Source organism: Elgaria multicarinata, chromosome 1 (genome assembly GCF_023053635.1).
Source record: "Elgaria multicarinata webbii isolate HBS135686 ecotype San Diego chromosome 1, rElgMul1.1.pri, whole genome shotgun sequence".
Lineage (NCBI taxonomy): Eukaryota > Metazoa > Chordata > Lepidosauria > Squamata > Anguidae > Elgaria > Elgaria multicarinata.
In genome coordinates, this window is record NC_086171.1 from 127,896,732 (window position 1) to 127,924,112 (window position 27,381).

At 40.1% G+C, this 27,381-nt stretch overlaps 2 protein-coding genes across 7 annotated transcripts in view; both read left to right on the forward strand.

The window, feature by feature from the left end:
• The window catches only part of KYAT3 (kynurenine aminotransferase 3), a 33,948-nt gene extending 15,176 nt beyond the window's left edge, over nucleotides 1-18,772 (forward strand). For all 6 annotated transcript variants that reach the window (XM_063136564.1, XM_063136541.1, XM_063136557.1 and 3 more), the window contains 8 exons: nucleotides 3,491-3,616; nucleotides 3,715-3,835; nucleotides 8,031-8,107; nucleotides 9,113-9,202; nucleotides 10,164-10,350; nucleotides 11,152-11,225; nucleotides 11,896-11,982; nucleotides 17,611-18,772. In XM_063136564.1, coding sequence (XP_062992634.1) covers nucleotides 3,491-3,616; nucleotides 3,715-3,835; nucleotides 8,031-8,107; nucleotides 9,113-9,202; nucleotides 10,164-10,350; nucleotides 11,152-11,225; nucleotides 11,896-11,982; nucleotides 17,611-17,667 — 819 coding nt within the window. In that variant the 3' untranslated portion in view covers nucleotides 17,668-18,772. The remainder of the gene's footprint in view (nucleotides 1-3,490; nucleotides 3,617-3,714; nucleotides 3,836-8,030; nucleotides 8,108-9,112; nucleotides 9,203-10,163; nucleotides 10,351-11,151; nucleotides 11,226-11,895; nucleotides 11,983-17,610) is intronic.
• Nucleotides 18,773-23,274: 4,502 nt separating this feature from the next.
• The window catches only part of GTF2B (general transcription factor IIB), a 29,147-nt gene continuing 25,040 nt past the window's right edge, over nucleotides 23,275-27,381 (forward strand). Inside the window, exon 1 of the mRNA XM_063117769.1 lies at nucleotides 23,275-23,337. Coding sequence (XP_062973839.1) covers nucleotides 23,321-23,337 — 17 coding nt within the window. The 5' untranslated portion in view covers nucleotides 23,275-23,320. The remainder of the gene's footprint in view (nucleotides 23,338-27,381) is intronic.

Consider the following 27,381-nt stretch of genomic DNA (forward strand, 5'->3'; position numbering starts at 1 on the left):
GTCTTTTTAAACTACATGTTTCTCTAATACAGATTCCTCTTGCTACAGCCTTCATGGTGTCCCAAATGACTGACCCAGCGGTTCCTCCTTTTTCATTAATTTCCCATGCCTCCGACAGTTCCTTCCGAATTTTATCTACTATTTTATTGTATTTCAATATCTTTGTGTTCAACTTCCATCTATATGCCTCTTTATAATCTTTCTTAACTGTAAATTCTAAACTTAACAAGGCATGATCGGTTACTTTTATTACCCCCATTTCCATTTTACAAATCCTCGTTGCAAAGTCTTTTGAAACAAATATATAATCTATCCTGGAGTATGTATGATGAACTGGGGAAAAGTATGAAAATCCAGGCCTATTCCCGTAAAGTAAGCGCCACGAATCTAAATAATCATTTTCTTTTACTAATTTATTCAATATAGTCATATTGTTCCTCTTTTCAGCATTAGTGGGATTTGACCTGTCCCTTTTATTATCCATAACCATATTAAAATCCCCAGCTAATAATGCATACCCCTCCTTAAATTCTTCTATTTCTTTGAACAGCTTTATAAAAAACTCTCTATGCCTCTCATTTGGGGCATAAACATTAATCAAAGTATAAACCTTTCCCTCAATTTTACCTTTTAACATAAGATATCTACCCTTATCATCCTTTTTTACCTCTTCTAATATAAACCCACTTTTTTTTGAAATCAAAGTGGCCACTCCATTTTTTTTTGATGTCCCTAATGATTTTTCATAATAGGCTAACCACTTTAATTTTATCATATTCGAATTCTCGGAGCCTTGGTGTGTCTCTTGGATCATTATAATATCTGATCCCTCTTTATTTAGCATTTGTTCTATTCTCTTCCTTTTCACGACTGCCCCTAAACCTTTAACATTGAGTGTTGATACCTTTATCTTTTTATCCATAATCACCCTTTTGAAATCTCTTCCGATCCCTTGTGCTCAGCAATTCAAACTTGCTTACATAAAAACACAAACTCCATACATAAAACCCACACCCTCCTACCCCGATCCCTCCTCCCCTACCTTCCCCCCCTCCCCACCCCCCCACTCTAATCCCCCCCCCATATCCCCGTGAGTCTAATACTCCAGCCATCTACTTTAAAGGGGGAGGGGGGAGGCAGTGCTGTGCCTGGCCGGCAGGTCTCTATATTAGCATTTTTATTTGCAATTATCTCCAACATAATTAACAATTCTCTTACTCTCCAGATGTCCCAGCCTCATTCCCTCCCCCACCCACTCCAGCCCCATCTGCTTCCCCATCCAGATCCAGCCTCTTCAGCAAATCTTTACCTTGATCCAATGAGGTTACTCTGTATTCCCTCCTCCCATATGTAAATCTTAAGAAAACCGGGTAACCCCATGCATAAGGAATTTTATTCTTCATTAATGTTTCCGTTATTGGTTTAAGACTACGTCTCCAATTTAATGTGCGTTGAGAAAGATCATTATAAATTTGCACTGGTTTGCCTTTACACTGTATCTGAACCTTAGATCTCAATTCTTTCATAATTTGCTCTTTTTTGTAATAGTTGCCAAATTTCACCAATATGTCTCTAGTCCCTTTGTAGTTTTTCCCCCCCACACGGTGGACTCGGTCCAGATCCGATCCATCTATTGGAATGTCAGGCGTCAGCTCCTTGAACCAGTTCACGATAATTTCTCTAAGATCTTCTCCTTGCGTCTCCTTCAGCTGCTTTATTCGAAGCGAAGATCTACGAGATTGATCTTCTAAGGCGATCAAACGCAATTCCCATTCTTTAAATTGTATATTAGTTGATTTTTCGAAAGCCTCTTGTTTCTTCTGGTCCAGATCCACTTTAGCCTCTATCTTTTTGATCTTATCCGAGTTTTCCATCGTTTTATCCATAATAGTACGCATTTGTTTTCTGAATTCACTCATTTGCTGATCCATTTTTTTAAAAATAATCATGTTATTTTCTGCTATAATAGCCTTGATTTCCATTAAAGAGGGAGGGTTACTACCACTTTCTTTCCCCCCTTCTGCCATGTTTCCTTCTTTATTTGGTATTGTATCCAAAGAGACTGGGTCTATATCTTCCTCTTCCTGTTCAACTCCAGGGGCTGTACTTCCCAGGAAGGAGAGGTAAGCCAAATTATGATTTGAAGGTTTCTTTTTTTGTTTATTAAGCTTTTCCCAACTTTTGATCTTTTTTTTAACGTTGGGCATGGGTCCCTTCTGGGTAGGGCATAAATCTTAGAGTCCAACTCTCTTCCTTAGCAACTTATGCTGGCTTCTCTATTATATAGCACTCACAGCTCCTTCTTCACGAGGAGGGGGGAAAAATCCAGTTCACAACAGCATTCACTAGAGGGGATCAGATTTAATCACTCAAAGTCTCTCACATCCCACATCTCCCTCACCGAATGCCAAATGCAGCTTTTTTCACCCCTTCACCCCCCTTCTCGCCACGCCAATAAATCCAGTCAACCACTTTAACCTTAGAAAGCCAGCATTCCAATCGTTCCCATGTGAGATAAAGATGAGAGGTTATATCACAGATCAATGTCCAGCAAACATAAATTCCTTCTTTTTAAACTGCGTCAGTCAGCGTTTACTTTCACTTTTAATAGAGTTGCCGTTTAGACAGACATTGCATTAATCACAGTTCATCTCACCTCCCTTCTCCAAATCTCTCCACTTTCCCGGCTCCTGTTGGTTTTATAATCATTTTCTGTCAGTTGCTCAAAGATTTATGCCCATTAAAAGAGAGATAATTGCCTTTTTCGGCAAGCGCCGTTCAGAGCCTCAGAAGAAACCCGCCATCGCTCAGGCTGCCAAGCTCCGCCCCCCAAAAAATGTTTCTTTAAGACAGTGGTTGGTGATGATGAAGTTCTCTTTTTGTTATATAATACTAGTTTTGGATTCTTATAAACTCATAGGCTGTCTTCACACATCGTGCTAACTAACAAATTGGAGGAATTATTTTTGAAGAATATTATTGAGTATAAACAGTGGGATTATAATCTCCTCCTCTCCCTACCTCCTCCCACCATAGGGACTCTCACATTTTTCACCCACGTATCAACATATCAACAGATTGGTAAGGGAAGAATTTAAGCAAATTCAACATTTCTTTGATGTCAGAAAATTCACAATATTGTAACTTTAGGAAGGCTGGAATTGAAGCAAAAGGTGCATGGAGCTTTCAGGGTATAAGGCATTTTCATGTGGTTGTTGCTGTATATGACATTTAATTCTTCAACATGCATTTGATTTTTTTTGAGTAGATATGGTATGAGTATGGTAACTGTGAGTTCAGGTGTTTCGTTCCTGGGAAGTGCCAGCGAGTAATATAAATGGCCTTCTTTTTAATGATTAGAGTTTTATGATTCTTCTGTGCAGTTTACAAATATGTTCTGTACAATATAGTGATTCTTGTGATAAACCTGCCAAAGGAACATGTTTAAGAGTAGTGTATTTCAGTTAAATCATACTTTTCTATATCCTAGAAAACTTCAGCTGGAGACATTGCATCTAGTGCTGACTGGGCCTTGGATCCCACTGAACTTGCAAGTAAATTTAATTCAAAGACAAAAGCTATTATATTGAATACCCCGAACAATCCTATAGGAAAGGTAAAGCTCCTGTTTTTTAATCTGCCTGCTGAATGTAATAACAATGTTGGCTTTGAAAATACTGATCAATACACTGTCTCCTTTTTCTTTTATTCTAGGTTTATACAAAAGAAGAGCTCCAGATAATTGCTGATCTCTGTATTAAATATGATACCCTGTGCATCAGTGATGAGGTGTATGAATGGCTGGTATACACTAACAATAAGCACATTAAAATAGGTACTGAATTATTTGCATTTGCACTGATGGTAGTTGATGGGAAGTTTTAATATACATTTCATTGATCATTTTTATCATATGGATTTTACAAAAGGATTTTTCCTCACTAATGATTGAAAAAAAAGTTTATTACTTTATCAGTAAGTGTTAAACTAAATGCTCTTGAATAAACAGTATTGGGTATTTAGCTATTGAACTAAGAAAAGGAAACATGGTAAGCTTAGGGCCATATCTGCTCAATAATAATAATAATAATAATAATAATAATAATAATAATAATAATACATTTATTTATTACCCACCTCTCCCTCTGGATCAAGGCGGGGAACAACACCAAATAAAATATAAACATAAAATTAAAAGAGCATATAAAACCAATACAATATTAAAATAACAATCACAACATCTTAAAATTCATAGGTTTAAAATTTATCTGGGTAGGGCTGCCGGAAGAGACTATTCTTCACAGCTGTCTTAAACTCAGAGAGAGCATTAAGCTGATGAATCTCCTCCAGCAGGCCATTCGAAAGTCTAGGGGTGGCAAGTATAGTTACAGATACTTGCACATACATTATTTGCTTGTCTGTTATTGCAGGGGTCTTCACCCTTTTTGGGCCAGTGGGCACATTTATATTTTTTAGAAAGTGTCATGGTGCTGTCAACAAAGCGCCTGCCATGGTGGGTGCAGTCAGTCACAAAATACCCATTTCATAGAAAGGCAAATTGGTGAGGCTAAAAGTTTAGCTCAAAATGTTTAACCCCCATGGCTTAGTGTATTGTCTGAACAGGGTCAGTATTGACAATCCTGAGCTATAGGACCAGTGGTCTAACTCAGTATAGAGTAGCTTTCTATGTTCCTAAGTACCTTGCCCAAGATCCTGAATACATAGCAGAGGTGGACTCTCTCTCTCTTGTTCAGGATCACCCTCTTACCTCACACTCCCAGTTCACAAGATCGTCTCACCCAATCACATTTCTCACTTTTTCAGGATTGCCTGCCCACCAAACTGTCTGTCTGTCTGTCTGTCTCTCTCTCTCACACACACACACAACTTCCTGGCTCCCTCCTCGCATTTCATCATAAGGACCTCACTACCAAATAGGATTCTCAGGTTCAACAGAAATGAATTCACCCAGTCTGAGCCCCTCCTCCCAGTTTTATTGCCCAGACATCAGAATTGGACTACAAAGTTTCAAAAAATCTGTAGACTGAAGTGTGCTCTAGATGACATAATGGCTCTCCTGGCTCTCCCTTCCAGCCCTCCCCCTCAGATGATTCAATGGACATAGGAGGGATGGGTGCAGCAAAGAAAGCTTTAATCCATACCTGAAGAGATGCAGCAAATGTGAAGACCTCTGGGGTTTGTCTCTCTCGATGCTATTGCTGGGAGCGTTTCAGGGCCTAGAGACTTCGTTGCAGCCTATACCCATCCAATGCAGGGTCTGCACCCTATTCAGCAGGGTCTACTGGCCCTCAGGAGAGGCTTCTATGGAAAGCTTCTGGGAGGAAGCAGGAAACTCACCTTCCACTTATCCTCTTCACCCACCCAGCGACGGCTTTCCTGTGGGTCGAATCCAATGGAAACATGGTGGCAATTTGTTTCTTCTTTCATATGTATCAGTTCATATTCTTTGATAAGTTTCATTGATAATTGAAACCCCAGATATTCAAGTTTAAAGAAATGGGTTTGAATTGTTAGGCTAGGCTATACTCTAATCCAAAGCATGGATGGAGGACCTCTGACTTGCAGAACCTCCCCATTTGGCCTGTGACCTCCCATCCTCGGCCAATCCCTCCAGCAGCAATTGCTGCACCTTACAACAGGGATGTGTGGCAGGCCCCAGATTTTGTTGGACCTCTGTTCATCAGACCTCATCAGCAAAGCCACTAGTGAGGAATAATGGGACTTGCAGTCCAACAACATCTGGAGGGCCACATGTTCGCCATCCCTGCCTTAGAGAGAGCTAAAGTATTCCATTATTTCAGTTGCATATTTATCATTTGAGAATAATACATTCCTGATAGACACAGTGCATTTTATTGCACAGCAAATAATGTGCACAAATCCAATGTTAATAATTAAAAATACAGCTATGGCTATTAGCCAATAGTGTTTATTTGCTTGTTCGCTTTTAAGCAGATCCCATGAAACAGTTTCCCAATCTACTGTTGAAACCTACAAACCATAAAATCTATATGCAAGTGACATCTATTTTTAGAAACTAAGTAAAACTATGCACCCCCAAGAAACCTTATTTTCTGTAGCTTGTATAACATGTACGTAAAGATTATGCAAGGAAGAAACCACACATCCTCTCCCTAGAGGCAGCAATGTTGTATTAAGCTTCACACATTCCATCAACTGAAGTGACACATCTTTCATGAAAAATGCAAAATGAATATTGCATCAATTTACAGCATCTGGCAGTAGTTCCCTAACACTTACCTAATAGGGGTTGCCAGCGGTACATCATAAAATCAGCCTAGTCTTTGTGCTGTCACCTGCACAGTTCCCTCTAGTGTAGAACACTTCATCATGTCTGTTACCTTGCTTGTGCAAAACTGGAGCTTCATACGACTAATGATCAGAGTTCCACTGACAGATTTAAAGGCTGCATATTGTGAGTGAGGATTCTTCTGGCATCTCAACAGGGATAGTGCCCATTTGGGTAATACCCTATTTCTTCAATTCTAAGACGCACTTTTTTCCCATGTAAACATCTCTAAAAATAGGGTGCGTCTTAGAATCGCAGGTGTTTCTTAGGTTTTTTTCTCCTGTTGGTGGTACTGAAATTAGGGTGCGTCTTACAATCGATGGCGTCTTACAATCGAAGAAATACGGTATGTGTATGTTGCTGTACTAATTGTTCTTGGCACCTGCTTGGGTATAAAAATGCATTCAATCCCACTGTAGCTTAATATAATGAGTTTGTTATAGGGCACTGCTCATCTTCAGTTGAAATCTGCTGCTAATGTGAAAGCGCCAGACTATCCTTTATGCACTGGCTGAGCCACTACTTTGATTGTTTGGAAGACACACACACACACACCCTTGCTCTTTGTCCCCAAAGTTAAAGTCCCTGAATGTGTGGCAAAATATTTTCTGTGCAATTTACCTGACTTTGTGATTGACTCACCACTGTCGCCTTCTATAACAGTGTTTGTTAGCTATTTGCTAGCAACCCCTTATTTTGTTTTGTTTTTGATTGGTTAAATGGCATTCAGCATCAAACTAGGGGCAGTGCTGAATGCCACTACAGACAATGGCCCCATTCAGAAGATACCTTAAAACATGGCTTTAATCATGGTGGTTAAGCCAGAAAGCCAGGCTGTGTTCAGAAGACACCTTCAACCATAGCTTTAACCATAAGGCTTTTTACTTTATTCACCACGATTGAAGACATGGTTTAAGTTGTCTCCTGAACACAGCCCTGCTTTCTGGCTTAACTACCATGGTTAAAGCCACAGTTTTAGGTGTCTTCTGAACGGGGCCAATATGGGGTTGCCAGCTACATTATGGGCATCATGGAGATGCTGAATACAGCACCCCAGCTCAAAATCTGGCCTTCTTCTCAGTGCACATAGCATGTCAGGAAGTCATTATGCACTATAGTTTTCATTAGTGATGTCTAATGATGGGAAGTGGGGCTGGCAAAACACATTGTATATTGATGTCACAGCATGAGCAAGTGTTCCTATTCATCATTGGAGTGTTAGTTTTGGTAACATTCTTGCTGCCACCTGTAACATGTAGTTCCACCCTAATGTGCAGTGCAGGAAAGTGATGTTGTGGATTTTCCTGTGGAATTTGGTTACTGCACCTCCAATGGGTTTTAGAGAGAGTTTTATAATTTCAGGTTATTATTTTCAGTTTAATATCCACAACTGAGAGTTTATCTGATTGATCCACGAAGTTAATTATCTAGATCTCTCTGTTGCAGGCATACTCCTACATACCATGAGAATGTCTGAATGGGGGTAACGGGATAATGTAATCTCAATACCAATTTCACTTCAACATAATGACCCATGTATATCAAAAATCATACATTGCTTTGTATAACACATGTAAATACTTTTACTGTTAGTAAGATTAGCTTGTTACATACCCAAATATGCAATTAACTCTTGTTTTTGTGTGTGTGTGTTTTGTTTGTGTGTGTTTTGTTTGTGTGTGTTTTAAAAAATAAACAGCTACTTTACCTGGAATGTGGGAAAGAACGGTAACAGTAGGAAGTGCTGGGAAAACATACAGTGTAACAGGCTGGAAGGTAAAGTGAACACATTAAGAGATCACTTTCATGAAGAATCACATTTATTATTATTGCATTTATATCCCACCTTTTTTCCTCTTAAGGAACCCTAACAGCGGTGTACATAATCCTCCTCTCCATTTTATCCTCACAACAACAACCCTGTGAGGTAGGTTGGGCTGAGAGTCTGTGACTGGCCCAAAGTCACCCAGTGGGTTTTCCATGGCCGAGTGGAGACCAGAACCCGGATCTCCCGACTCCCAGTCCAACACTTTAGCCACTACATCACACTGGCTGTTGAAGTAGTGCTTGGGTATTACTTTATATTTTAAAGTTGTCATGAAGGATGATAATGTCATATGCAGCTTATTATGTATAAACAACAATTTTCAAAGCTTACATTAAAAAATAAGTGCCACGTGTGTAGTATATTCCTTTGACATTTTTCAGCTTAAACGGTCAGTCAGTAGCACATTGTAAGCAAGAAGCCATCACAATTTACACTTCAGAGATCTCATGCTTGCAATGTCAATTCCCTTGTCAGTTTTAGAAGGTGGTGGTTGCTAGGGGTGCATGTGGGAAACTAAGGCGAAGATCCAAAGAACCATGGGGAGCTTTTTGCAAGGAATTTTTAGGCATTCCATTCCTCAGCAGCCCCATAGCCCTACTGAAAAGCTACTAGTGAAGATTGGAGGACACACACACCCCCAAACAGCAGAATACAGACTGGGGTGGGTGGGTTATATAGTCACTTCCAGTGGATCAGGCAGGGAAACTTTTGTAAGCTGAAAGAAAGTTCTTTTTTCTTTTAGTCTCTCAATAGTTCACAAATGACTGACATATTATGTATGGGTAAGTAAACATTATTCTGGGTTAGTAACTTCTGTGAGTTTAGCTGCAAAGTGAAGAATTCCCACACCACTGATTAAAAATTGTGATTATCTCCAGCTTCTCAGTTTTTAATACTTTGTGAATGTTAATTAATAGGCAAATACTTATTACACTTTATATGTTTTTTTTAAGCTTGGCTGGTCTGTTGGTCCCCAACATCTGATAAAACATTTGCAGGTTGTTCAACAAAATACAATCTATACATGCCCAACTCCATTACAGGTAGGTACTAATACATACAAAGGGAATGATAGATTTTGTAAAGCATCTGACACAGTTTTGGAGGTTGGGGCCACTAAACAGAATTTAGAAATTGGTTAATAAGGAATGTATTAGTGGGAATTGCAGAATGGATCAGCATTTCAATGCCAGTCATTTGGACGTTCTTTTATTAGCGGGGAAGCTAGAGACAAAAGAGATGAGATTTGGTATGGGTACAGATTACCATTTTACAATATATTCTGCCATGTAGCCAACATGTGGTGAAATTCACTTTACCGGACAATACAGACAACTGGATTACACAGTGGTTTCCTGGACACTTTGGAAAGTTACCAGCTGGCTGTATTAATAAACGTAGCTTTGGCTGTATTTCGCTCAATGTGTTTAAGATTAGGGTATAAGCTCCATAAACATTTGAGATTCCTTAGCTTTGTAAAAAGGGAGGGACATTAGTAGATGTGTAAACTTTATTCCAATTACTGAAATTGTATAAGGAATTATACATTCCTTTAATTTTATACTTTACAGTTAAAATAATTTTGCTGAAATTATTTTTGCATAAATATCAATAAAATGTTAAATTCAGATATAGGTTCAGTGAATTAAGACACATAGAATGAAGGCCTAGGACTTTTTTTAAAAAAGAAAAACCATATTTGAAAGAAATATACATTATAATGATTGCTGAATGCACACCTATTTTGGAAGCATTTCCACCAGTTGTTTTATCCCCTGTTAAAACACAGTTCTGACAATGTTAAACACTTTAATTGAATATCTATTTTACTGGGTACAAAACTTTTATGGGAAAATTGACCATTGGATTTTAGAGGTCTGAGCATTTCTTTGAATACAGCATTTAATATTAAAAAACCCTGATATTTACAAAGTCTATTTAATGTCTGCCACCTTTCCTAGTACTTTCAATACGTGTTTTTTCTTTACTGATTTGAATTTTCAGGAGGCGGTGGCGCAAGCCTTTTTGATAGACTTCAAGCGTATGGATGACCCAGACTGCTACTTCTACTCTCTGCCTAGAGAGCTAGAAAGCAAGCGGAACCGAATGGCTCAGATGCTCCAGGAAGTGGGGCTGAAGCCTGTTGTTCCAGAGGGAGGATACTTCATGATTGTTGATGTATCCATGCTAAGTTAGTGAAACTTTTAATCTATGGCAGGAATAGGGATAACTCACCAGAACTGAAGCCTGCATCAGAATTGTTCTATGTGAAAGATCCTGCAGAGTGTGTGTGTGTGTGTGTTTTCTATTGGGAGTAAGTATTTTTCATGAACGTAACAGGTATGCTGCGGTTATTGCATAATTAGACTGTAAACTGGGCTGTTCAGAGTGGTTAACAACCCACACTGCATTGTTAATGAGCAACCCTGTGGAAAATGCACTGGGTTCAGACAACACAATAACCCACCCTCCAGAAAAAATTATAGACAATTACTAACGTTTGAATTAGTTGTATGTATTTTATGGTGTTTTTATTTGTGTTGTATTCAGAGGGAGAGGTGGATAACAAATAAAATAATAATAATTATTATTATATGATAACACACCTGCTGAAGAAGTGCTGTGTTCACACAACACGATAACCCACAGTTCAACAACAACCCACACTGTGTGGGTTAGCATGTTGCATGAATGCAGCAGAGTGATGACTTCAGGACTTGAGTAAATTACAGAGGAAGAGGAGATGAACATGACATAGGGCACCTCTTTATTATGTCTACCTGTACCCTTAGAATAGGCTTTAGAGCAGTTCTGAGGAAAGGGAAGTATAATGTACAGTAGTGATTGTCGTACCTGCTGGTCACTTTCCCAGCTTAGACTGTGCTCCCTTAGACTGTTTTCCCTCCCCTCTGTTCAGAAGTGCTCTTACTTTATAATGTTATTCTGCTGGAAAATAACAGTGTTTCATTTTCCTGTTTGTTATTTTTTAAAGATGTAGATCTGTCTGACATGGAGAAAGATAAACCTTATGATTACAAATTTGTGAAATGGATGATAAAATCAAAGGTAAGGATTGATTCATATTTTTCTCTTCTTTCATTCAGATAAATGCAATTAACAGCAATACTTCAAATGAGATTGCCAAAAGTGTGATCCGATGGGCTGTGGAAAGCTGCGTGCCCATTGCTAGACTTGCAGAACTCTTCCCTCATCCCAACAAAGATATGAGCCTTTTACAGACCTCTGTGTCCAAATGGCATTTGCCTGAGCTCACCAATCTGTGCTATGTTACTTTACATGGGCTAGAGAGAGCCTCAGCATAAAAAAGCTCTTTGCTAAGATGATGGGGGAAAACACTTGGCCCTAACCTGAATCCTCTGCTGTGCTTCTAGGAGAAAGGATAGCACTACTTGAGGAAGTAACCCTATGAAATTCCAACATAGAAAGCACTGTCTGATTGAAGCAATGATTTAAATAATGTACAATCTCTGTGCAGCTTGACTATGCTTGCCAAACTGTCCACATGCAACAGAAAAACCACATGTGAAATCTTCATACACGAGAATACACTGGGGGTATCTTTCCTACAGGAATTGAGTAATGCATGATGACACAACCTTAATTAAAATCTTAGGCATCTTTTAAATTCTCACAAAAATATGGTTATTAGAGTTTCCAAGTTCTAAGCTGATTTTAATGTGCTTTGTGAGCATGTAATTGTGTTTTGTCATTTCAGAAACTGTCAGCTATTCCTCTCACCTCATTTTGTGGCCCGGAGACCAAAGATCAGTTTGAGAAATATATACGGTTTTGCTTCATCAAAGTAAGTTCTGCAACCTGCACTTAAATAATGTTTAACATGTTAGCAATACTATATATTCGTACTTAAACTAGTTTGAATTTAGAGATTCTCTTTTTACTGCTCCTTATTAAACAATTGAAATAACATTTCAGCATTGCTACTGAGAATAATTTGCTAGACTTTTATATTAAAAATATTTACATCATGGTTTTTCTAAATGCTCAAAGCTCAGTCATCCTTGAATAAGGTAGGCCAAAAACAGATTAGGGGAGGGGGAGAAGTAGTAGTTTCCCTAAGACCACCCAGTAAGTTTGTGAATGAGCTGAACTTTGAACTAGGAAATCTGCAGCTTATGCTCTTAGCTGTGTGTCCACTGACTAACCTTTATTTGCTGTAGGATGTTGTAATAAGGAAATAAATAAACCCTCACCCCCCACACTTCAGAGATTGACAGTTAGATTGGTAGGGGACGAGTGTAGCACTGACATCAGGGTAGTGGGCCAGGTCCCTCAACATCTCTTCGTTTTCCCCTCTATGCATCTCAACCCCTGAATCAACCAATATGCAGGCAATGCCATGCCCATGATACAGCACTCTAAAAACAAAACAAATGACAACCAGTAGCAAGCCCAGTTTATAATTTTTTATAGAATAAAAATTAAAACAAATTCTAAAGTTTATTATTATAGTGATATATATTGACCGTAACCTCATCAGCAGTTGTTATGGTGTATTGTGGGGTGGGTGGGTGGGGGTAGGTCTAGATGCTATAGGAATCACCCCATGGATGTTACTTAATGCATAGACATATCCAGGGATTTCCTTTCTCCAAAATCTGTGGATGTACAGTATGCCACAAGGAAACTAGGTGTTATATCCAATGTTACATGAGTGGAAAAAGTGCAGGAGTGGCATTATTCTACTAGCGGTTATAAAACCACCATTAGAAATAGCACAACTTGCACAATCGACATCTGGTATGATTAAATTATAATGCCTTGTGCAAGGCCTTGTGTAACAGCTTGCACAATGACTTGTGAAACTCCTTGTGCTATGATTATACAACAGCTTATGCAAGTGGAGTATGAGTCTTTTGCAAGGATAAAAATGGCTTTTCTGCAAGTGGTAGTAGCTTTGTGCTAATGGAATGACACCATTGGGTATGCCCCTAAAGAGGTTCTTAAAAGCATGGTTCTCAGAATTTATAATATTATAATCTCCTAGAAGTGAGATATTGGCAGAGTTGCTGGACTTTTGCATACATTAAAAAAATCTCAGACTCATTCCCCACCCCTACAGTATGCATGTTTTCTTCTGCTCCCTATAGTTTCCCTTCTGCTTTGTCAGAGCTACCTTATCTCCTCAATACATGCAGCCATTCCACTTACAGAGATTCAACAGAATGAGTACTACTAGATCAGATTTTTAAGTATGGCTGTATATACTACTGGCTGATGAGCTTGGTCAGCGTAGAGAACCACTTTAAACCAGCTCTAGTGTTATTGTCCCTGGGAAGAGGGTTGAGAACATAAGAAGAGCCATGCTGGATCAGGCCAAGGTTCTATCTAGTCCAGCACTCTGTTCACACAGTGGCCAGACGGTTGTTGACCAGGGACCCACAAACAGGACACGGTGCAACAGCACCCTCCCCCCAATGTTGCCCAGCAACTAGTGTATGCAGGCTTTGGATTACTGCAATGCGTTATACGTGGGACTGTCTTTGAAAACAGTCCAGAAACTTCAACTGGTACAAAACAGGGCAGCACGTTTACTAACAGGGACTGGCCAACGAGACCATATCATGCGAGTCCTTTTCCAGCTTCATTGGCTGCCAGTCCAGGTCCGGGCCAATTCAAAGTGCTGGTATTAACATTTAAAGCCCTAAACGGCTTGGGGCCAGGCTATCTGAAGGAACGCCTCCTCCCACATGTACCTGCCCAGACCCTAAGGTCATCCTCAGGGGTCCTTCTCCGTGAGCCCCTGCCAAAGGAAGTGAGGCAGGTGGCTACCAGGAGGAGGGCCTTCTCTGCTGTGGCTGTGGAATGAGCTCCCTAAGGAGGTTTGCTTGGCACCTACATTATATTCTTTTAGACGCCAGGTGAAGACCTTTTTATTCTCTCAGTATTTTAACAGTCTATAAATTGATTTTAACTTGGCTGTTTTAAATTTGTATTTTAAATTTGTATTTTTGTATTGCTGCTGTTTTTATCTTGGTTGTGCTTTTATATATTATGGTTTCATACTGTTGTTTTGTTTTGAATTGTCTAAACCTCCCAGAGATCTTCGACTATTGGGTGGTATAGAAATGCAATAAATAAATAAATGAATTACTGCCTCTGATACCGGAGATAGCACATAGCCATCAGGACTAGTAGCCATAGATAGCCTTCTCCTCCAGGAATTTATCCAACCTATTATTATTATTATTATTATTATTATTATTATTATTATTAATTGCATTTTTATACTGCCCAATAGCTGATGCTCCCTTTTAAAGCCATCCAAATTGGTGGCCATCACCACATCTTGTGGTATTGGTGGCCATCACCACATCTTGTGGTATAGTTTAAGGAATGGAAGGAGCCAGAGTAGGAACAAAAGGGTGGTGAGCAAAGGTTGGCTGGTGACACCTCAGGGCTTATTTAAGAATCTGGGCTTACCTAAGGTGGATATTCCACAAACACAGAATAAAGACAATTCCTACTAAAAGTACTTTGCATTCTAATTAAAAGGTTGAGCAGTTTAATCTACTCTCATTCATCTCTGCAGTGTCAAAATATAAATTAGCCTGGGATTTTAATTGCCAGGCAGGGTAAATCTGCAGTGTCTGCCAAATTACCACAACAAATTTAACACTAACTTTTGGGGATGTATTGTCTGGAGAGAGACAAATGATAGTATATTAGGGTTCAGGTCAGTTGTTTGCAAGAAATATTTAAATTTTGTTAGGGAGTGTCGGGCAGTATCCAAGGCCGCCCACATTTTACAGGAACCACTGCTAGCAGATAGTCCAGCAATTAGAAATACTCGAAAGGACTGTGGAGCTTGCAGAAGGGAACTCCACTGTCCTGCTGTGTTCTGAAAACAAGCATTCATGCGCATTTCTGGGATTGTGTTGGAAGCACTAGTTCCTGTTGCAAACCTCCCAGAGAGCTTCGGCTATTGGGCAGTATAAAAATGTAATAAATAAATAAATAAATAAATAAATAAATAAACTGGAACAAGCACAGCAGAACCAGCAGCAGTACAGGGACACTATTTGATACTGCCCTTCTGTTCCTATATGTTCCTCCCCATTCCCTGAGATAGGAAGGAGAAGCTCTGCTCCACATTCCAATATTTGCCAAATAAAATTGGAAAGAACAAGGAACAATGCCTTCCCTGTTGTGACATCCACACTGTGGAATTCCTTGACAAAGGGAACTCGTTTGCTACATTCCAAACAGTGCTCAGCCAGAAAGTGAAGGTTTTCATTTTGATGGCCGCTAATACTGGCCACACGGCTGGATTTACTATGCTGCTATATATTGTTATTTATCTGTTTTACTCTATCTGTTATTTATCTGTTTTACTCTATTAGTATTTCAATTGTGTGTTTTTGTAGTTGAAAAGATTTTTTTTTATGTTGTATTATTCTGCTATGGTAGATTATTGGTTTTGCTTCGGGTTAGATGGTATCTTTTAGGTCTTAATATTGTACATTGCCTTGGTGAATGCCTTTGGACAGAGTCTCAACTAATAAATATTAGAAAATCTCTGTGATTTTGAAGGCTCATAGGACTCCTGGGGGCTGCAATCCATCTCTGTGGGCCCTAATATAGACACACATTTTGCCCTCCTCCCCACCATGACTGATTCCAGAGGGTGGCAAGGTTTTGCATCTGCAGGGTATCAAAATTGGCAAAGGCCTTGCCATCCCCAAAGGGACACTATTGTGTAGTGTATCACTGACTTTAAGACTGCCAAGACAGCAGATTGGATTAATCGTCTTCAAAGAAACAGCATACCCATTGTATCTTTCAATATCGTATACATCCTACCTGGCTGATGATGTCCTGGTTAAGTGGTGAACTTGAGGAACTTCTGTGTCCTAGTAGATTGGTAATCTTTTCCTGGCCATTTGCCTCTAATCATTAACAGAAGAGCCAGGTTCAAAGCTGACATTGCACCAGCTCATACCAAATCTGCAAATGACTTCAAACCTTAACCCCAGGCTTGATTGGACAAAAGTTGAAAATAAAATCTCTAATTGTAAAGTGTTCTTTTGAAAAAGAGAGGTTTTTCTTTGGGGTTAGTGGTGGTGGTGGGACATTGAGTGACAGAAATTGCCATCCTGGAGAGTTGCTGTCCATCCAGGTTCCAACGGAGAATATGTATATGGCTGCCGATTCTTAGCTGGGTAACTTTCCAAGTCCAATGTACAGGCTCAGCAAAATTTCTATCAATGCAGAACCAGAGTAGAGCAGATAGAATTTGTTCATCCTTTTCTTTTTAAAGTTGTGCCTATTTCTTCATTTACCAGGAGAAAAATGGCAATTTTTGGTTCACGTGCACTAAACTGATGCTGATTCAATACATACCCACATCATGTTGATGTTACATAATTTTACTGGTCTGAAGAGAAATAGATATCGGGTGAGGTTGGGAAAACCACATACATTATTCCTATAATATACTGTCCTCTAATATACTCCTACTTTCAAGGAGAATAGATCAAGAAAATAATCTCCCTGGTACATTCCAGAGGATAATATTTAAGTCAGATCTCTCAACACTTTTGTGTGTGCTTTTGTACGCTGCCCTGGTATCTACAAGAATGAAAGGTAGTTCAAAGATGTTTTAATATATAAATCAACCAACTAACCAAACCTGTGTGAAAGGGATGGTAAAAAACCCTTAGGTGAGCCAGATCATAAGAGGATGGGAGGAAAAAATGAGAGAATTATTAGTTTGTGTGCTTCTGTACGTTAAAGGATCAGCACTGCTGACACCAATCTGATGGGGGAATTCCTATCAGTAAAGGTTAGGCCATCTTGTATTGGAAGTAGGACTGATTTACCCACTCCACAAGAGCGTTTCCAAGTGTAATGCTTTTCCCCATAGAAGTGAAAGAGAACCATGGGAGGAACTAAAGGATATACTGGGGTATTAACCTGGTGGCCTTGTTATCCCAGCTGCACAATCAAGCCTGTTCCTTCACCTGTACAGACCCTTCCTTGCTTGTGTTGTCATAGTACAGCAGGATGAAGTCTTGGGAACAAGCTTTTCTAGGGAAAGATTCTTTACATATGAAATAAAGCTCAAATCCTAAAAACACAAGTGATAGCCTCATGGGCTAGCATGCTCTGCAAGAACTATTGTGGTAAAGACAATGTTTCCAAAAACAATAACTATTGCAGATCTGAAAAGGGGGAGAAGGGATGGTGTTCCGATGACCATGCCAAGCAGGTGTCCGCTTTGGTGTGGCTGCTGCCAGCTGTCCTTTCTTCCTCTGATACTTTTCCAGTACCTAAATGAGACAGTTTATTGCTGTAAGAAATTAACAAGCATTCATCGTAGTGCAGCTAAATAGCATATTCACTGCCTTTTGATGTGATCTTCCATGACTGAATCCCGATTTTTAACCTATATGGTGTCCTTTGTTGACAGAAAGACAGCACATTGGATGCAGCAGAAGTGATCCTGAAGAATTGGAAGAAACATTGACATAACAGTTAACATTTTCTGTCACTTAAAAAAAATGCATGCATTGTTAACACATTTAAAACTAGATCTAGTATTTTACACGAAACTATGCTTTTAAAAAAATTTGCATTGTGCTGCCACCTGCTGGATATTGGGTATTAATAATGTAATCTAAGCAATTGATTTCGATATCGTCCAAAGTATAATCTGTTTTCAGTGGAATCTTTTCTCCCCCTCATTTTTTTTAACGTACTGAAATAAAATACATGCAGACTATGTCCACCAGACTCACAACTTGATGAATTCCTTTATACTTGTGCAAGGTATTTTGCATTTCTCATATGTCTTTTTGATCAATAGCACCTCTTCTGCATTTCAGGCAAAATACTAGCCCTGTGCAAGCATTCATCCTGTTCATGTGAGGGCTAAATGTATGTGGGTGCCGGGCATATGCATAGGCGAAACACCCTGCTATATGAATTCTCCCAAAGAACTGAAAAGAAATATGTAATAATAAAAATAACAAAAACATATAATCATGGTTTTGTAATGGGGAGGTGTGAACTCGCAGTTCTTGCAAAAGATTTCTGCAGTAGAATAGTATACTGTAATGTTCAAACAGTTTTTAAATATATTTTAGTAGAGTTCAGGAAACGACAGAGCATATCTTGAATAGCTAATGCAGTTTTATTGCTCATTACTACATCAAATAAGTACAGAAATGCAAATTTAGTGCACAAAAACTAGTAATGCAAAAAGCCTTGTAATTGGAATGAATAATAAAGGAGATGTCATGCACATCTATGTGAATTTCACTGATTGGAGAGGAGAGGTCAGGCTACTTCAGTGTGCAAATTAGGTAAGTCATTTGCTTTTTCTATTGAGCAAGTATTATGCTAGACATGAGTTTTGTCCTCTCAAATTTTATTTTACAATAATGATCCTTGAGGATCTGCTAAACATTGTCTGTTAATTTTATGGAATGAAATGTTGATTTGATTTAACAAATCATTAACAGTGAAAAGTTGCCTTAAATCTTACTTGACTATTGTTTTCATTCATGTTATAAATATGCATAATACTGTGTTCCTCAAACATAACAGGGAAATAAAGAGTATGAAAATGATTTCTGCCATTTTCCTAATTTGCTTACCGTCAGAAGAACCATCAAGAAAATTTGGTAATGAATTACTTCATAAGACTACCATTTAATGAGGTTTATAACTTGAGCAAAGGCATTTTTGTTCAGAAGTAAGTCTCATTGTGGATCTTACTTCACAGAAATTATGCATAGGACTGCAGATATTACACAGCTATTTTATGCATATTTCTCAGAAGGAAGTCCCGTTGCATTCATAGAATCATAGAATAGCAGAGTTGGAAGGGGCCTACAAGGCCATCGAGTCCAACCCCCTGCTCAATGCAGGAATCCACCCTAAAGCATCCCTGACAGATGCTTGTCCAGCTGCCTCTTGAATGCCTCTAGTGTGGGAGAGCCCACAACCTCCCTAGGTAGCTGATTCCATTGTCGTACTGCTCTAACAGTCAGGAAGTTTTTCAGTGTAGCTTGCTCCCAGGTACATTAGATTGCACCATCATAGTGTAATCCTACATTTGAATCCCTATACTCTGGCATGAGACCCATTGACCCATTGACCCATTACTTGTTCTCAGGTAAGTATGCATAGTGTTGCACCCTTATTATCCTAACATAGCATGCTTCTAAACAGAGGGCTCTTTGTGCCACCTATTAGAAGGCATCCTGCAGCCATTCTGTCTTTTCCCCCAATCAATAGATTTTCTACAGCAAGGGAAAGGCAGAAGAAGCGGTGGAAAAACATGGAAGTTTACCAGAGAAAGAAATCATAGTCTGGACCCATCTGAAAATTTCATGATTGGGGCAGGGTGATGGTCCAATAAAGCCTTGCCTAGAAGTACCGAATGGACAGGTTCCCATGTAACAACAACCCACAGTATGAAGAGAACCCATGGTTTGTTGGGTTGTGAACTCTGGGGTGTTTCAACGCATCGTTAAACCATAGTTCAGGGTCATACGTAACAAGAACTCATGCTTTGGGGTGGATTCCTGCATTGAGCAGGGGGTTGGACTCGATGGCCTTATAGGCCCCTTCCAACTCTACTATTCTATGATTCAACAACATATGAATCAATGACAATCCATACTCAACTGTTACTCTGGGTTGTTGTTACATGTAAGTTAGGTTAATGTCTTGAGAAAATCAACATACGTCTTTGTGCATGTGTACTCAAAACTAAACACTATGCACAGCACCAGACTAAACCCTATCAAAATTAGTAAGACTTCTGAATAAAGAAGGGTTAGGCTATGAGTTTCATTGTGTTCAGTGAGTCTTGCTGCCAGGTTAAGTATACATAATATTGTAACCCTAAACTCAGATTTGCCAGTCATCTTTTGTTTCAGAATTGGAGAGCTTAATTTTCAAAATGTTGAATTATCAGAACAAACAATAGTTTTGATTATTTTTGTACGTTTTATTTTATGCTGATGAACTGTCAATACTGCGCTCTTCGAAGCCTTCCACTTGTTCTCTTCCTTCTCATGTCTTTATTAATATTACTCCTGTTATCCTCCCTGCCTTGCTTGATATGATTAATATTTCTTTGGTTCATTTCCTTCTGCTTTTAAATATGCTACAGTCTCTCCTATTCTTAAAAAGCCTTCTCTTGATGTGCTTTCTCTTTCTAACTACCATCCTGTCTCTTTGTTACCATTTGTTTCAAAGATCCTGGAGCGGGTGATTTACTCTAGTTGCCTTGATTTTCTTTCTAGTTGCTCTGGATCCTTTTCAATCTGGCTTTTGTCCTTTGCATTCCACCGAGACAGCCCTTACAAAGATTACCAATGATCTTCTTATTGCCAAGTCTAGAGGCCTTTATTCTGTTCTTATTCTCCTGGATCTTACTGTAGCCTTTGACACAGTTGATCATGATCTTCTCTTGGATTCCCTTCGTGACCTTGGATTTTGCAACTCTGCCTATAACTGGTTTGCTTCTTATCTAGCGCATTGTTCATTCAACATGTTGGCTAATGGCTGCTCGTCTTCTTCCTTTCCCCTTTCGGTTGGGGTTTCACAGGGCTTGGTGCTTGGCCCGTTGTTGTTTTCTTTAAATATGTTGTCCTTGGGTAATCTTATTCGATCTCACGGCCTCCAATATCATCTGTATACTGATGATACACAATTACCGTATTTCTTCGATTGTAAGACACCATCGATTGTAAGACGCACACTAATTTCAGTACCACCAACAGAAAAAAACAACAACCCTAAGACACACCTGCGAGTCTAAGACGCACCCCATTTGTAGAGATGTTTATATGGGGAAAAAAGTGTGTCTTAGAATCGAAGAAATAGGGTATATCTTTCATCTCCGGAACGTTCTCCTGATGTTCAGGATCGTATCTCAGCATGTCTTTCTGATACCTCAGCTTGGTTGCTTCGTCGTTGTTTGAAACTTAATATGGCAAAGACAGAATTGCTTGTTTTTCCTCCCAAACCTTCTCTCTATCTTTCATTCTCTATTACCGTCAATAATGTTACACTTACTCCAGTTGAGGAAGCTCGTAGTCTTGGTTTTATATTTGACTCCTCACTCTCCTTTACTCCTCATACTGAAGACTCTGCCAAGACTCTTGTTCATGCTTTGGTTATTTCTCGGCTGGACCTTCTTCTGACTGGCCTTCCTTCTCACATCATTTCGTTGGTTTCTATTCACCACTCTGCTGCTAAGATCATCTTCTTGGCTAATCACGCTGATCATGTTACTTCACTTCTGGAATCTCTTCATTGGATTCCAATTAATCTCAGAATCAAATATAAGCTTCTGTTGACTTTCAAAGCTTGTCACAGTCTAGCTCCTTCCTATCTTCTCTCATCTCACATTATTGCCTCGCTCGTGCTCTTCACTCATCAAATGCCATGTTTCTTACCCACCCAAGGGTCTCTACTTCTCTTGCTCGGCTTCATCCATTTTCTCTTGCTGCCCCTTATGCCTGGAATTCTCTTCCAGAGCATTTGCGGATCATGACTTCAACTACTGTTTTTAAAGCTCAATTGAAAACTTTCCTTTTTTTCTACAGCTTTTAGAACTTGACTTTGTTCTTATTTTCACACTGTTAGTTTTATTGTCCCCTGTGCCTACTTAGTGAACCGCCCAAAGAGCTTCGGCTATTGGGCAGTATAAAAATGTAATAAATAAATAAATAAAGCATTCTCTTCCCTTGTTTTATTTTGATTTTATTAGAATGTAAGCCTATGTGGCAGAGTGGAAGATCACATCTAAATAAAGAAATACAATAATAATAATATGCTGCATCATAATTGATTGTAATGTTCCTTTTTCTATTGTTACTGATTTTTAACTTGTTTGCTTTTATTCTGTAAAATGTCATCTGAAGAACATTTGTAACACAGTGCGGCTAATAAATACTGTAAATAAAAAGACAAAATTAGTTATTCTTTAACAATAGGGCTCTCCTAGCCCTGAAACCCAGCAGAAACCACTTTCCTGACAATATAAACAGAATATATTTTGCAGTTTTACAAAAAGCATGCCAAGCAATTGGTGTAATGTTTTGAATTTTGTAAAGTAAAGGAATGCTTTTGTTTTTCTACAAGTACACAAACAGTAACAGACTAACTTTAGCTGATGACTGGAAAGGTCAATAAAGGGTTGTTTATGGCAATTCTTGTTAGGAGGAGACTTGGCAGAGTTGGAAAAACTCCGGGTGCCTGGCCAGCCAGCTGTACACCTGAATGGAGATTTGATGTTTCAGCTTAGGAAGGAACTGCTCTTATCTAAGTATCCTTTACTTCTAGAAATTCAGCATCCTTTTCCATATTAGCTACTGCTGAAATACACATGATATTCTGAAGGAGTGTTGATGGATTGCTGGAGAAAGTATCCAAGGAGTTGGTGTGGAGATCGGGCACGCAGGGTAGCCTAAGGCTGGTTTTTAAATACCCGGGGTGTGTGGCAGAATGGTTAAAAGTGTGTTAAGGGTTAAACGAGGCCTAGACTGCAGCAGATACTTAACTTCTGAGGTGATAGAATGTTTTTGTAGCACTTCAGACTGCAGGTGATCACATTTTTGAATGGTTCCGTTGTAAAAAGAAACAAAAAGAAAATGCAAGTTAAAAGCAGCCCATCCGCGGGCAGGGCGGGGCTGACTTTTTTCACTTGTTGCTTTGTGTTTGTTTTTACAGGCGTGTGTGTTTTTAACGTGTGGGAGCGTTCAATCGTCCCCTGCGGTGGGAAGTGGTACAATCCATTCCACAGCCTCCTTCTGCTGCGCCTGTAGACCAGGGAAACTGCCGGGGGGGGGGAAGGCGCACCGAACCGAACCCGTAGTTTATCACAGCTGTGCGGTGTGACCTCTAAGCACTTCCATTCGAGTAACGCTCGCGCTTGTCTGCGCTTACATCAGAGGGGTGACTTGCTGTCCGTTTACCCACCTTCCACCGCAAAACTGGGAAGAGGCCATAGTCGTTCGGCGCCTTTCCTTTTTGTCCTGTACGCTTCTCCGTAGCGGAGGTCATGGTAAGTTCCGCCCACCGGAGCGTAAAGCTTAAAAGGGAGTCAGCTGGCTGGCGCGCCCAGCCCTACGCAGACGCTGCCGCGAAGAGGAAGGAAGATGGCGTCGACGAGCCGGTCAGTGGGACAAGTGGCCGAGCGTTTATATGGGTCTTTATCTTGGGCGCTCAGAGGCCGGGCTTGAGAGGAGGTGGCTGCGGGCGGGCGAGGGAAGCCGGGGAAGCCGTAAGGCGTCGTGGTCGTTGCTTGAGGCTTCTGTTCGGGCTTCGGGCCCGCTTCGCCCCCTGCTTTGCCCAGGCGCTTCCATCTTCCGAGAGCGTCTTGACCCTGCCTCACACACACCTTTCCCTCAGCAATTCCTCCCCTGATTTCAGGGGTCTCCTCTGAACGGTCTTTCGTTTCATTCTCTCTCTCCCCCCCCCCCCCCGTGTCTCTCTCTCCCACCGCCTCTGTCTCTCTGTCTCCGTCTCCGTCTCTCTCTCTCATATATATCGATTGGTAGATTCATAGGCTTTTCTGGGTATCCTTAAAACACCTAGCCCCCCACGCCATTTTCAATTTTTCTGTCTTTTAGTTGTGTCTCTGCCTTTCCTCCCTCCCCACACTCCCTCACCTATGAATTAACATGCCGGACTCAATGTTCTTTGCCAGTATTGGGAATTGTTTCCTAAAGCTGCTTGGGCGACTGGGACATGGAAAGAAATATGCAGTCCTGAGAAGGAGTGTGTTTGAGAAGTTACGTATTTAATTTATTTGTACCTTTCTCCCCCCCCCCCATGGCATTCAAGTCTTCTTACAGAAACAATTAAAATTGATTAAAGCAATAAAAAAAATTAAAATACAATACAAACATAAGTGCAGAAAACAGCCTTCCCTAACTAGGTGCCTTCCACATGTGTTGGACTACAATGCCCAGTATCCCCCATCTAGCTTCTAGGGGATGCTGGGAGGGCCTCTGCTTAAGGAAAGCTGAAACAGAGAATGCCTAAAGTTGCCAGCTGACTGGGAAAAAACCTTCTGTAGCCTGTCCTGCTTCAAACTGCAGTTTGATCAGAAGAAATCAAGAGTGGTATCCCCCACCCCCACAACGTGGAGATAAACCTGCTTATGTTTGAATATAAAGTTGGGGCTCAGAATACTGCTACACTGGCTGGTTACAATGATGACAATCCAAAGAGGCTGTCTTTCAATCCTTGGTAGTGCTACCAATATCTGTACACACATTCTGGAGCTTTGTTCTGGGTAACTGCATATGTAGTCCAGCCTTATCTACCTGCTCACTGTTGGGGAAAACACTTATTTTAGTGATAATTAACACTTTGGCAGAGCTAGGAATTTATTTCTATAAAAGTTTGCCATACAAATAGGATCCATTCTGGTTCATATAATGTTTTATTGGAGCAGTTGTGGTGTTAGGTTCCTCTGTATGCCTTTGGGAGCACCTATTCTTGTCATTTTGTAATTTCAAATGTCTTATTAGAAGAGATGTTTATACACAATGTAACCATATTTTTATTGTTAATTTTTTGGCTTCTAGCTGGATAAAATTTGGGGATGTGAGGAAAAGTTAAAGTCACTTTGTTAATTCAGTTTGGTTGACTCTTTTAAATTCAGTGGGCCTGTTCAGACAACACGCTTAAGCCATGGTTAGGCCGCTAACCCTTTTGCAGCAAATAGTGAGCGTGTATAAACAGTGGTTATGTAGCCACCATGGGTAGGAATGGTTCACATGACATGCTAAGCCATAATATTTAGCTCCATAATATTTAGCTCCAATATTTAGCTTAACGACTTTGACTTAGTGTGTCCTCTGAACAGGGTCAGCATGTTCAGAATTGAAGTGGGTACAGAAAAAATACACAGAAAGTGAACTTTTATGTGTGATGTTACATAGAGAAAGTTAAAACAGTGTAAGCAGAACTCTGATGTTGGTTCTTAATTTTCTGAGGGATGAATGGGGGACTCCTGTTCGACTCCTTGGCCTGTGGAGTCCCTCAGGGCTCTGTTTTGTCCCCCATGCTATTTAACACATACATGAAACAGTTGGGAGAGGTTATCCGGAGTTGTGGGGTGCAGTTCCACCAGTACGCTGATAACACCCAACTCTACTACTCCTTTCCACCCAATTCCAAGGAAGCGGTTTCTGTGCTAAACCGGTGTTTGTTGGCAGTAATAGATTGGATGAGGGCGAACAAATTGAAGCTTAATCCAGATAAGACAGAGGTGCTCCTGGTCAGTCGAAAGGCAGATCAGGGAATAGGGATTCAGCTTGTGTTGGATGGGGTTACACTCCCCCTGAAGACACAGGTCCGCAGCTTGGGTGTACTTCTGGATTCAGCCCTGAGCCTGGATGCCCAGGTTTCAGCGGTGGCCAGGAGTGCATTTGCACGGTTAAAGCTAGTGCGCCAGCTGCACCCGTTCCTAGAGATGTCGGACCTGGCCACGGTGACACATGCCTTAGTTACATCCTGATTGGATTACTGTAACACGCTCTACGTGGGGCTGCCTTTGAAGAGTGTTCGGAAACTCCAGCTGGTTTAAAGAGCTGCAGCCAGATTGTGGACCGGGGCTGGTTACAGGGAGCACACAACTCCCCTGTTAAAACAGCTCTACTGGCTTCCAATCTGTTTCTGGGCACAATTCAAAGTGCTGGTTATGACCAATAAAGCCCTATATGGCTCAGGTCCAGGTTATTTGAAAGAACATATTCTCCCTTATGAGCCTGCCCATGCTTTGAGATCTTCTGGAGAAGCCCTTCTTTCCCACCATCTTCACAGCGCTTGGTGGGAACATGGGAGAGGGCCTTCTCGGTGGCTGCTCTAGTGCTCTGGAACTCTCTTCCTGGGGAAGCTAGGCTGGCTCCCTCCTTGATGGGCTTTCGGAAGCGGGCTAAAACTGTTTTGTTCCAGCAGGCCTTTGGAGAATAATCTGGCTCTCTATCTATGTTAATGTCTTATAATTTTGTTGTGTATTTTAAACATTTATGGTTTTCTCCCCACCCCATGTATGTTTTAAACTTTGTAAGGCCGCCTTGAGGCCCAACATTGGACAAAAGGCAGGATACAAATAAATATAATAATAATAATGAATGAGTTAAGAGTATATTTGTTGAATGAACACTGTGTGGTATATCTTCAAAGCGTTCAGTGAAGTCATTCTTAGAAGACTGCCAGTCCCATCAAATATATTTAAAAGGATCTCTGTGGTTGCTCTCAATCCTCTCCTGTGAAAACAAAGTACTCTTAAATTCCACACCCATAAAAATTCACTGTTGGGCAATATTCTAGTTGCTCTGACTTTGCTTATTATCATGACCACATAGCTAGTAGTTTGTGCAATTGGCCTAGATTAGTAATATGAAACATATCATTTTGTGCATTGTATTCACTTACTAATTTATTCATGTTGACATCTGCAAAAGTCAGTGGCCAAATGATGTGGCCAAGCTCTTTTTCCCCCCTCCAGGAGGTTGGGGTTGGTGCTTCTGAAATGCTTCCAGGATCCTGACAAGGGCAGTGGAGGGGAAAGTACTTCTCTTTCTACGACTGGTGTGCTGTTTGTCTGTAGCATCTGTAACTTGTACTTGCGAAGCTTATAAATCCGATTTTACTGGCAGCTTCCAAAGCATTGTGGATGATGCAAAGGCAAGGATAATTGCAAAGGAAAATAGATATGTTCTAATATTCACAAAGTTAAGAAGAAAGCACAGAATGGCAACCTATGATATGACTTCACTGGGGTGGATAAAAATATAGGATTTTTAAAAGATTTTATTTAAAACAATATTGTAAGTTTCTCTTCAAAACAGGTTGTTTAACATTAAATCTTAATATAGTTCTAATAATCGTTTATCAATCACATTGAGTTAAAGGCTGGTTTTGTATGTAAATATGGACCATACCTTTTTTTGTGGTCAAGCATTATAAGCATGATACAATAGAGCATATATTGTTTTTATGGTCTTGATAGCGGAAGCTGGCAAGCCATCACATTCACAAACATCTGTCTTCCGGCTCCAGGAGATATCTTCCCTATATCACTTGGAGGATAATTCACTGTGTTCTTTAATCAGCTGAACACTGCAACTTCCTCAGTTTTCAAGTTAAGAATATTTACTTGCTCTTGGGAAACAGGAACATAACTACCAGCACTTGCTTTGTT